Source organism: Rhopilema esculentum, chromosome 9, assembly GCF_057945365.1.
Source record: "Rhopilema esculentum isolate cy_ngs chromosome 9, ASM5794536v1, whole genome shotgun sequence".
Classification (NCBI taxonomy): domain Eukaryota; kingdom Metazoa; phylum Cnidaria; class Scyphozoa; order Rhizostomeae; family Rhizostomatidae; genus Rhopilema; species Rhopilema esculentum.
The window spans coordinates 11281801-11294550 of NC_142823.1; the positions used below are offsets into that span (position 1 = coordinate 11281801).

At 35.0% G+C, this 12750-nt stretch overlaps 1 protein-coding gene across 1 annotated transcript; it reads right to left on the reverse strand.

Annotated features, from left to right (window-relative positions):
• Nucleotides 1-2147: 2147 nt before the first annotated feature.
• On the reverse strand, nucleotides 2148-7262 carry LOC135685014 (uncharacterized). The gene is made up of 5 exons (XM_089110218.1): nucleotides 7131-7262; nucleotides 4938-5099; nucleotides 3646-3920; nucleotides 3051-3229; nucleotides 2148-2439 (listed from the first exon to the last, which is right to left on the reverse strand). Exons 2-5 carry the CDS (start codon nucleotides 5050-5052, stop codon nucleotides 2178-2180), a joined length of 831 nt encoding a protein of 276 aa, XP_088966344.1. The 5' UTR covers nucleotides 5053-5099; nucleotides 7131-7262; the 3' UTR covers nucleotides 2148-2177.
• Nucleotides 7263-12750: the final 5488 nt, after the last annotated feature.

The following is a 12750-nucleotide window of genomic DNA, read 5'->3' on the forward strand; positions in this document are numbered from 1 at the left end:
GATTTGCTTGACGCTTGTAGCATTTTCCATCTCTAGTTTTGAAAAGAGATCCAGCAAGTTTTAGGACAGTTTTGTTTGATAAACAGAGAAATCTGGATGATTAGTAACACATCTTAGTTCTTCTGCTGTTCCCTGAAATACCTATAGCCTGTTGTACCTCCCAACAGCATCTGTATTCCCTAGAAGCGACTAGGCCTTCAACAGAGCATTTCAATTGAAGATATCTAAATAAATCTAGGCACAAATAAGTTAACATTGTTTATGCATATCAAAGATATTCCTTTGGGTTGCTTGCAACCATTGGTTAAACAGGTTAACCAAGGCCTGCATTCACTTCATGCTTTGCTGCGAACCCGTAGAAAAAAAACAGGCCCAATAAAAAATGGAGTTGAATAAAATAGGCCCAATTTTTTAAAATCATTACTTTGATTGAATACTGACTGGTCAAACTTCATTTGATTATAAAATATTGCCAATTTCCCTACCACATCCTATCCTATTGCTGTTGTTAAGAATCTCCAGTCATTATTTGACTGTAATTGAACGCCTTTCCCTTTATTGAAATGCAAAAATAATGCTGCCAATCGAATCAGTGATAATTGTTTCATAGAACAAGCGCATTAAAAAAGGAACAATAGTTTTTGTCAAAAGTAGTTCAGTGGCACTTTAAGTGACTTGCTGCACAAAACTTGGTAGGAACAAGTAGTTTACAGAAAATATGTTGAAGATATGTCGATACAAAGAGGCTTGAAAAGCTGGTCTTTTTCTTGTTTAGTGAATTGCAATTTGTTCTATTTAGCCTGAAATTGCTGTCCTCAGATTGTTTTTTTTAATCTATTGCGAAGAAATTTGGCAAAAAAGGGTCTGGGGAGCACAAAGATGCTACCAAGGGCATAATGTTGGTTTTTGTGCTACCATTTCATGGTTATTGTCAAAAACATTACCATTTGAGGGCAAGTTTTTAAATATTTAGCCTTGGCGCTCTTTGAATCTGACTGGACCCCTGTTAGGCCATAATGGGAGTACCCCCCCTCCAGAAACCAAACATGAATAAATTCCTTGTTTACATGTACTTGCGCATCAAGTGCAATTATTCTTGTGTAAGAGCCAATATTTATTTCTTCAACACAGAACTCCCAAGAATAATGTGCAGCTCTAAATTTTCCTTAAATTTCTCTGCTGGTAAAAATTTAATTGGTGATATCTACAATTGAAGACTTTCTTGCACATAGCCTGTTCTGGTGCCTCTGCTTACATCGTTACACTTTCAATTGTAAAATTACAAGACTAAAGAATTGTAAAATATATATTCCTTCATGTATTTAAATATTTTTTCTATAACACTTGGGTTGTGATTCGATTTTTTAGAAACACCTGATGCACAAAAAAGAAAGGAGAATCTGTTGCATCCTTTCTTTCCCATATAGATACACTCACAAATGAATGGATGTTAAAAAAACGGAAAAATTCCTGAAAAAACATGGAACGAAAACTTTCTGTGTGGGCTCCAGGGATGTAAAGACAGGGTCAAGGCACGTGCATTCCTCAAAACATGTCCCTTAAAAAATAGAGCATGTTGCAACTACGGATGGAAATTACTCTGATTCTGGTAGGAATTCCTAAATTGTAATAGTGAGCAGAGCTTTTTTACACTGCATCCAAGAAATATACCATAAATTGCTCCCTATTGTTTGAGCACCAGAGACTGTATCAATTACAGGGCCGCCAGATACAGGGTGCTTGAGCCCCTCCCCCAATGATAATTAACAAACTGTACTTTGTTTCCTATAAAGCAGTGTGCAGAATAGGAAGCAAAACACTTTTTTATATTCAGATGAAGGATTTGTCAAAGAAAAAATCTTAGTCACACCAAATTTTGCTTGAACAGTTGTAACAGTAACTGGGTAACTGTAAATGGAGAGAAGAGGCTGATACCAGACTTGTGCTATTGCACTTGAAGAGCAGACTGATGTAGTAATTGTTGCGAAAGACACAGATGTGTTAGTGCTGTTGGTGCGGGCGTATTCTCAATACCATTTTACACATAATGGTACCTGAAGAATGATGCTGAGAAATACGCAGAATTGGTGTAATCTGTGATTTCCTTGGATCAGATATTTGCTCGGTGTGTCCCCTTTTCATGCAATTACAGGCTGCGATACGACATCGTACTTCTATCAAACTGGTAAGCTTAACCCCCTCAATCTGTAATATGCTCCGCAAACCGTGGAAATAAGCCCATATAAAAAAGCAGTAAAGGTACATACTCCATCAAAAAGATGATCGTAATGATCCACTGCAAACAACACAGAGCCAAGTCTTATCAGAGGTTCCATGCACTCGTCCAGGGATAAAAGCCTAGCCGTCGAGTTGAATAGGCAATTACCGTCTCCGTTTGCCACACCTGGGATCAATCCATCTGGGACTTTATTCTGCAACCTAGCGAATGAATTATGAATCCATTTACGTACAGTGCTAGAGCAATGGAACTCGAGCCTGTGTAAATTTACAGGCACCACATTCATTGCTCTTCTCTCAGCCGCAAATATGAAATTCCTTTCGACGGTGCTGTATTTCTAGCATGAACTATTGCATCCGAAAAATTAAAGCTTACAACAAATCGTTTCAATTAAATTAATCAAAATAAATCAAAAAAAGTTTTGATACAAAGAAATTTATATTTAATTGAAAGTAAAAGCAAAAATTTTCCTTTAATTTTTCAAATAGAGCAATCTCCTTCATGGTACAGCGCAGTGTAACTAATTTTTGGACAGATGATAAAAATTTAAACCACAATTCTCAAGACAAAACGACAAAATTGGATACAATGACCTGTGAAGACTTTTGGCAAATGGGGTAAAAATTTCCAGAGTAAATTTGGTACTGAGTATGTATAGCTTCTTGCTCTTCAGCCAGGTTGCCTCCTCATCTTCTCAACTACTTGAATTAGTTACAAAGTTGCTAGCATATTTTCTTTCTCCTGCAAAAAGGTTTGAATAGAAGTTGCTTAGAAGTTGCTTAATAGTTAAGCTTGAAAGTTCCATTTTTACCTGGCTTCCATCGACTTATCATTTAGGTCTTTGAAGTAGGCCTGTTCACCAATTCCTAATATTACCCCAATCAGCTCATCGAAAACATCCTCCTTTATTTCAGCTGCTGTCCTTTTGAATTCAGCCCATGATCCTATCAAGGTGTGTAGTCTTTGCAAATGGCCCTTACAACGTGCAGACTATAAATGAAACGATGACGATATATCACGATACATAAAAAAGATAGACATTAGAGTTTCATTTTACAGTGATCATTTGCTGAGGAAAAATACCCCAATAATTAAAAGCCGACTTTCGAAAACAAATTTATTTGGTCTATGAGTCAAGGAGACATTGGAGACAAATTAACAAAAGTCCTTGCAGCCAGTATCGAAATTAGTAATTTATTTTGTCGTAAGGAAATAAATATGTTTCTTGAATTGGTAAAGAATACTGAAGCATTTCAAAATTGTTTGCAATCAGGAAAATAATTCTCGAGTTCTTATTCCCAAATGAAGTTTATTTTCTTCTATCTTTGAAAGTTTTTTTTGTTATAAGAATATTTTTTCAGGAACAGATTTTTATTAACAAGACATTGAACATAGAAAGCTCTCACCAGTGTTTTCAAAGCTGGTCTTTGCGCAGAAGAGCAATTGGGTGGCATTCTGCTCGATCCAAGGTTTTGAAGTTCAGTCTCAGAACCCTGACAATCGCTGGAAAAATTATCATTGGGAGGGACTGGCTTGTTAACACCATCAGGCATATGGGTCTTCTCATCTTTGTTAGACTCCTTCCTTTCCTTCTTTTCAGGATTAAAACCCATACTTATAAGATGGTTTCGTAGGCAATCCCCCACCATCAAAAGGTCTTTGCAAGACATAACAGTTTTGCCTTGAAACAAAAGCAAAATTAATGAAAAAATATCTTATGAACCACTTTAACAATTAATACTTAGGTTGAATGTTTAGTCAAACATTATACTCAGTGGTTTAGATAAACTGCTGTCTTGTCCGGAAACTTCTGATCTTGTCGGAAATTTAACGTTGACGGGTTGGCTGTTTATTTTTATATGTACATTTTGAGAGAAAAAATTTTAAAGGTGAATGTGGCAATCTCTTTCAATGAGAAGAAGACAAGACAAATTTTCAAGCAGCATGATTAATGACACGTAACTTATGTTCAAATTTATGAAAAAAGAAAAACTCTTATAAAATTTTTGTCGGAAAATTGAAATTTCTCGGCTTTCCTATGAATTTTCCAATCTACGTTGCTAACTGGTTATACTTATTGATAGAGTTTCTTAGAAAAGTTGGGAAACTATTTTTAAGATAATTTCCATATTGTCTAGTGAGAATTTATTTAGCTTCTACTCCAATAGTCCTTGAGGACATGTACATTGCTCTACTTAAAGTGTAAAATCTCTTGTAGTAAAATGGAGGTTATCCTCTAGAAAATGTAGAAAACTGCAACAGCTAACAGGCAGCTAAAAGCTATCGGTTTCTGAAATTCACTCAACGCTTTTTAGATTAGGAAACCATAGGAGACTTTTTAGATTAGAAAAACTCTTAAAAAATTTTTGTCGGAAAATCAAAATTTCTCGGCTTTCCTATGAATTTTCCGATCTACGTCGCTAACTGGTTATACTTATTGATAGAGTTTCTTAGAAAGGTTGGGAAACTATTTTTAAGATAATTTCCATATTGTCTAGTGAGAATTTATTTAGCTTCTACTCCAATAGTCCTTGAGGACATGTACATTCCTCTACTTAAAGTGTAAAATCTCTTGTAGTAAAATTGAGGTTATCCTCTAGAAAATGTAGAAAACTGCAACAGCTAACAGGCAGATAAAAGCTATCGGTTTCTGAAATTCACTCAACGCTTTTTAGATTAGGAAACCATTTTTACTTACCATCTCTCTCGCGGAAATTAGGAGAAGTGAATGCGACGTTTTCTGGCCACCATTTTGGTTTCAAGCCTTCACTTTCCCAGATGCCTTTCTGTCCAAAATTGTTACCTAACGTCATATTCACGATGATATTGCGCAGGTAGGCATTAGGGATTTTCTTTTTAGCTGAAGAAAGTAGTTTTAAATATAAGAAGGTTATAGCTTATTACCAAAGGCAGTGCAGTCGGAACTCGGTCACCTATTCTAACTCTCATGAGACCGAGAAATGTAGAGACTGAGAAAAGCTGTTCGAATAAAAGAATTATCAAAAAGTTTGGTCGAGTCAGAAAATGAAAAAAAAGCTAAAAAGTTGACTAAAAATAACCTCAATTTATTATAAGAAAAGATTTCATTAAAAGGGGCTAAAACAGCTTGTTTCTCACTCTTTACCAAGTCCGATTCATAAACCTATCCGGTGTCAGATGATGAACAAAATATCACTGTGTCCCTTCAACAATCGAAAAAGATGCCTTGATTTTGCTCCACGAATACAGTAGAAATGAAAAATCAAAATACATTAAATACATGGAATGGACAGGTCTGAAAAAAGCTTCTTTCTTATTCGAAAAGCTATAAATATATATGTTAAAGCCTTTGGAAACATAACCAAACACTTTGATAAGATAGTTTAAAGTGGCTTGAATGACATGTTTTGTATCACAATTATCGAGGTCCTATCTGAGTAGTTAATCGATAGGACATGATTTTTCTAATAAAAAACCTTCCCCTGACTTTCGCTTACCTTATTCTATAATATAACAAGTCAGACCTGAAACTGAAAACGCTGTTTCTTATAAGCAGGGCACTAGAGTATCAACAGCAGCAAACGGTTTGCTGTGATTCACGTTTTTACTGGTGCATTAAATTCAGTGTCGAAGTTATCAGGGGAGCCTATCAAGGGACAGCTGCCCTTAAATATACGACTCCCAAGAAAATAGTATACAATCTTATAGATAATTGATGACAACTTTGACCACTCTCGTTATATTAATTACAATGAAAAAATTTTAAAAAAAGACAACACTGATGGGCCGCTGGAGCGAGAGCGGCAAAAAACAAAAGACTTGTTCCCTGAGAAGAACTCCAGGAACCTAACAAGGGTAAATCGGTACTAAAACATAGCAGGAAATCAATTTTTACAACCTGCCCATTTATAACCGCATTGATTTATATAAAACCAAACACTGTGAAAAGTGACAAGGCAATTCAATACTCACTTGTATGTATGGAGGACATCGTCAACATTTTCCCTACGTTTAGAATCTTCGATGGCAAAGGACCTGGCTGTATGGGTGGCACATATTCATATTAATATTCTATTATGCCCCTCCCCCCAAGAATACTCGATTATGTTACTAGAAAAATCTATGACTTGCCCTCAGCACCAACACTGCCCCTCCTGCCTTACTTTCATGCAGGCGTCCCAGGATATTGTAGTGCCTGCTGAAATCACACAAGGATCAAGAGAACTTTAACACGCAATAACAGCGAGTTCGACCTTTCATGAGGTTTAAGTATCGTAGAAATTGATGGGAATTTGGAATCTTTTGCCGAGAATTTGTGTCTATGAAACAGGGTATCTGCAAGAACCTCAGAAATAGTAAAAATTATTTATTTCCGACCTCCGAGTATCGAATTTATCAAGTCAGGCCCTTACAAATTCTGCTCTGCATTTTTTAGCTTTGCTTTTCATTATAACATCTTATTTAAGTCAGAAAACTGAATCAGGCATCTTGTAAAGACCTTGAAAGCATGGAAATAAACATGATCACGTTAAAAATCATTGAGACCAAAAAAGGTTGCAACACCAAGAGACGAAAGGTATTCATACCAATCCTGTTTTTTTATTATAATTAAAAAGTTGCCATTTTTTCCAGCTCATAAATTTTTTGAGGATACTTAAACCTACATTGCGTATAGAAAATAAAGTTCGCATATCTGGACGAAACGGAATCAAATTCGTTGACATAATTCTCTTATCAAAAAATCCCGAAGCTTTTTTAGCGTAGTGTGTTTAGTCAAGAAGATTTCCATTTTCCACGCGGATTGAAAATGAAACTATTGCAGGTAATTGAGAACCTGTACAACAATTGATGCAAATAGTTAAAACATATCTGTTTTAATCCCAAAAAGGCAAATTTAGAAAACATATCTTACCAAGAAAATCATCAAAAGTGTCCTCTTCAATGTTTTCGATTTTTTTTTAATTTGGTGCCGGTGACATGTGTCTTTTCAGAGTCACGCAAAAAACTGTCCACAAGTTCTTTTACTCCCGCATCGTCCAGTTTCTGAACTAGCTCTGGGTGTCCTAAAGAATTTTTTCAATATCTTTATCACTTCAGCTAAAGCAGCCGAAATTTTCAAATGCATGGCCGGTGACAATTGTGCACCTTTACAGGCCTTGCAACACAAGCAGAATATAAAAATTGTCAACAGTGTCCAAAATAAATTCAAGACATTGGCATAAGCAAAAGCAGCATGAGACAAAAAAAAGACAAAAACTGTGAAACATTCTGAATATCCTTGTTATAAAAATCATGTACCTTTAAAAGACACAAGATAAATTCAAGCTCACAATATTGCATGATATCTTCCTAATATTTCAAAAACGTCACATTTGTTATCTTACAGTTACACTTCTACCCTGTTTTTATTGTCTAATTTGTTATTGTTGCTCTTGTTCTTGTTCAATAAACTTGCAATGAACTAGAGACTACGGACCGAATCACATCAAGAATGTTCATTGTGGTAGTAACTAGAACTTTTAATTAAATTCTGAAAATAAAATGCACCAATAGCATAAAAGTCGTAAAAATAATCTCATAATTCTCATAATTTTAATCAATATCCTTAATTGGAAAATTGCTTTGATTTTAATTCCTCAGAATTTTTACTCTTTAAGGAGTCCACCTTTCTTCCAAACATATTCCAATCCACTTGAATTAAAATTAAGTTTCAAAAGGGTACTTTGGAATTGGTAGAAATGTAAATTAATGTTCTTTAAGTCAAGTTAGTATAGACAGCAAGCTATGTGCAGTCTCCTTCCTAGAACAAAGAATGAAATTTTTTTACTTTATTTTACCTTTTATATTAACTTGTCCATTGAGCAAATATAAAAACAAAATTGGTGGTGGTGAGTCACTTTTGTCATTGATCCATGAATCAATCTGAAAATTCAATAGTTTTAATAAAAGTGTGATTATTGCTTGAAACTAAACCTACCAAATAACAAAGTATAGTATTAACATTACAAGCAAACAAGAATCTATGGATGCAATGGCTATGTCTATTTACTAGCAGCTTTCATTGACTGTTGGCAATGGTCATTTTTCTTCAAAAATGCAGGGGTGGCCTAAAGTTTCCAACTACTGCATAAATAAAAACATTAGTTTGAGTATTTCATGATTCTTTCTCATCTTCATTATTGATAATCTTGGTAAGAAATTGCTGAAATGTGAACTTCAAAATTTTCTCGGCATACAGTTGCAAAACAAAGACAAAGTAAAGTTTTGGGATAAAAGTTGAAATAGGTTTGTTCCTGGTCTTTGGCAGAGTGCATGTGCATGACTCTTAAATGATCATTATTTTCTGTTGTGGGGCCTGCAGTTTTTAACGATAATGCAAGCAAATTGATGGAAGTAAATGCTTAATACAACATACAATCTGCTTGTTTTCATAACAATTCTTATAAAGCAGCTTGTTTGTTTGCGCATAAGCATTTGGCTATGAAACCTTGTGCACATTTTCATCATTCACCATCTAGCTTATATCCAGTGTGCAATTTACATAGACCCCACCCTTGGTTGACCCTAACAGTATGGTGAGTCACATATGACAGTATGGTGAGTCACATATGACAGCAGAAATGTGTGTTCTTCCATGTGAGACCACAGAGGATGTTCTTCCATAATAAGATTCCATAATAAGAACCCATATGTGTATGAGACATCCTCTAAAGTTCTTTGAAATGTCCTCGTGTGCCTGACTTAGGGTGGGAGAGGAATTTGACAAAGAACAACTTATGAGACAATAATTTTGAAAATCTCCAACATTTTCAGACTTCCCAAATAACATTTTGATGAGAAGATATAAATATGGTTAAATACGATTATTTTTTAAAGAGATTACACCCTATTACCTTATCAATTTAAGAACAAATCAAAACAATCTAGCATCAGATTTTCGAAAAAATTTAAAACAGTCAGCGTGAACTTAAATTTACTGGTCCTTATGCTGTTATTAACGTGTCCCTGATGATATTTAATGGAAAAGGTGGATCCTTGCATAAAATTTCAAAAAAAACATTCACAAAAAATAGAAAAGGTTCACCTTTTCAGGAAACCCTTCCCCCTGGGCCCCGCCCCCACGAATATTAGGCCCAAGACCCAAGTACCTACTAAAAAAGTTAAAATATACATGCCCGGTCGGATAGACCTCTCACTTTTCTTGCGTACATTTGCCACTCAACAGAAATTTTGCTCCGTTTCCTTTTATTCACTGTTTTTTCCTGAGCATTAGACATGGCTGTTACTCGTTTTGACACATAAGATAAGATCCTTACAAGATGTTGTAGCACGACACGTGATTTTGTACTTACTTTTGGTATAGCTTCCTTCACAAGAAAACCCACACGTGTGGGTCAACAGAATTGGTTGACAAAAATACCTCCCCAGAACGTAAGAAATTTACATTTTCAGATTATTTTTAGATATCTTTTCTCAACATTATGATTTGAGCATAAAAGGCCTTACTTCTTGCTTATTTTTTTAAATTTACTTTTGGTATACTCTTTTTCCATTCTTAACCCTATCCAGACTAGGGGGGGGGGGCACAAAGTGCCCCCCTAGTTGGTTTTTCTTTCATAACTTCAGGAGTTTTAAAGCAATACCCCTCAGACCTCCTGACTTTTAGTTTTAACCTATCTGACATATGTTCATATAAAAAGATAATTTTTTTATTATTAATCAGGGGGTTGTGTAGGGGCGTTTTCAAAACTAGTCAAGTAAAAAATAGTTTAATCTGCCACGGATTCGCAAGAAAAGTAGATATATTGATGAAAATTAGTATCTAGGTATTAATTTGTCCTCTCTTCATGATTCTGACCAGAAAATTCAAATTCAACATCATTTTCTATGATTTTTCTGCTGCGCATGCGCACACATTTGTTGACATATTTATAGGTATTACATTAATAAAACTGCAAGTTTAGAATAATTTGTCTGCTAAGGCATTAAAAATGAACTCAAACATGATATTTAGTTGTATCGATCATTTAGTTACATAGAAAAATCTATAGCCAATTACAAAATATGTTGAGTTCTTTTGTTTGGAACGTTAATAATTTTGAGAAGTAACATTAAAATTGTTTCAATCTTCTTGTTTCTATAAGAAAATGCATCAAATTTACTTATTTTAATATCTTAGCCCGATGCTTTGGAATTAATGAATATTTTAAGATTTTCTAAAATTTTCTAAATTTTTGCTTCACCCGGCCACCATTATGATGACGTCATCGTAAAACCACGTGACTTAAAAATTGAACAAAAATACTAAAATGTGGAGAAAAGGCAAGAGTACCATCCAAACAAAGTTCATTGTCCTAGCTAGAGGGACAAAGAAATTACGGAGGGGGGGCACTTTGTGCCCCCCCCTAGTCTCCCGAAAGTTTCAAAAAGCCTAGTCTGGATAGGGTTAACTTCTCTTTTTCCACTCTTTTTCTGTCTTAATTATTGACTTTTTATTATCTTTCTTTTTTATTTACCTGATTTCTTTTGTTATCTTTCCACTTCATTAGATGTTACATGTTTTATCGTCCGTTGCTCTTGGCTGTTGTTCAAAGGAAAGTTTTATGTTTTGTAAATAGAGATGATGTCATAATTGAATTTGCTATGTATTGGAGCAAAAAAATCAACAAAATGACAGAACTATTGTACAGGTGAATAAAACAGGTAGATTGAAACTTCTCATTGTATAATTTTTTAAACAGTGTAAAAGCAACAGCTTTGTCAAACTTTTTATTTAGTTTTTTTTTGAAGTCTCCAAAATTAAAAGAGAACTGTTGAAACCCTTCTGGTTACTGATCAGTTGAATATGAGGAGGATTGCTGATATGTCTTGGATAACGTTTTCTTGGTTGATGATGTAGAGCTGTGTTCAAATGTATTAGATAATGCTTTAAGTACCATTCCCCAAAAACGAATTGTATAGTAGTTTACTACTATTATTTTTTAGTATCAATTTCTTTAAAAGTTTGCTATCTTATTTAGCTAATCAATCAAAGCTAATTTAGGATAACTTAAAAATTACAACATACATAAATCGTTATAAATGGTTGCTGATAAAGTAAATGCAGTGAACATTACAATAAGACATTCTCAATGTAAAAAACATTTAAAGCAAATGAAGCCTATGTTTGGAATAAATGTTTGACATATACAACGGTCTGAGGTTTCTCCAGACCAAGATTTGATTTTGTTTTTGAACACAAAAAAAAATTTAGTACCAGTATGACGTTGTTTGTGACAAGTTTGTCAGAAGGAACGCAAAGCAATTGAAGATATGAATTCAAAATGGTCTGAAGTTGACCAAAGTCCTCCTTTATGGAAGAATGAAGCTGTTACTCTGGAAGAAGGTAAGTAATTGTGTCAACATTTAATTTATCAGCATTTGTAGTTGCAAATTAGAAGAAATGCAAACAGTGATTTAATAGCTACACCTTGCCCGATCATAATTCTAAAAAATGCAAACAGTGATTTAATAGCTACACCTTGCACGATCATAATTCTAAATAAATGAACGTTTTTGATTGAGCTAGTTTTTTCTTTATTCATTGAACAGTTTCACAAAATGTTCTTCTTGATGTCAAAACTTTGCCAATCGAAGAACTGATCCTACTTCGCCAAAAGAGCTGATCCAGTTGAATTACCAAAACAAGCTTTCACCGCCTCAGGACAGGGTGGTCCCCCTTTCAATGATTGAAAGGCTTTGAGTAAACAGTGGCGAAGCTAAAGGCCCTGCTGGTCCTGCTGGTCCTGCTGAGCAGGACCAACAATTAATATTTTGTTCCTCATAGTGAATCAAGCCCTGGATGACCTGGTAAACAGCAGGAGCACGGCAGTTATACCATACTTACATAGATGGTCCTGATCTTTACTAGAGCAGCCCTGTATTTTGGTCTTGCCCATAGGTATGATACCTGATGTTTAGTCCTCCTTCACAATAGTCTAGAACAAAGAGGAGTCCTGCTCAATCTGGAGAGCAGGACCTCGCCAGAATAATAATCATAACATGGAGCAAGCTGTATTGATTTGATTGGTTGAGGACTTGCCTGCGTAGACTTAACAGCATTGTTTTGAAGACCTTTGGTCCTGCTATTTCTGTGAGTAGAAACTGCTTTTTCTAAAGATCCTTGTAGCGTATCGTAAAGTTGCACTTTGAATTTGAGTCCGACAAGACTGCTATTTTTTAAGAATATCGAGTGAATATATTGCAGATTTTGAATTTTGATGAATAATCATGGCAAAACTTAGTGCAAAAGAAGCTCTTGGCAATAGAGATCTTGTTTCTCAGTTTTAATCTTAAAGATTAACGACAGAGTTTTCAATTTGATTGGTATGCTAAGAAAGACTGGCTTTGTGGGAGGGAGGATGAGCAAGGACTCTTCTGCTGGCCCTGTTTGTTGTTTAAGCCAGTATGTCTCAAACCTGGGCAGAAAATGGGTATTCTAACATGCAAAGCTTTTTCTCTGACTGTAAAAAGCATGTCAAAGTCAAGACCCA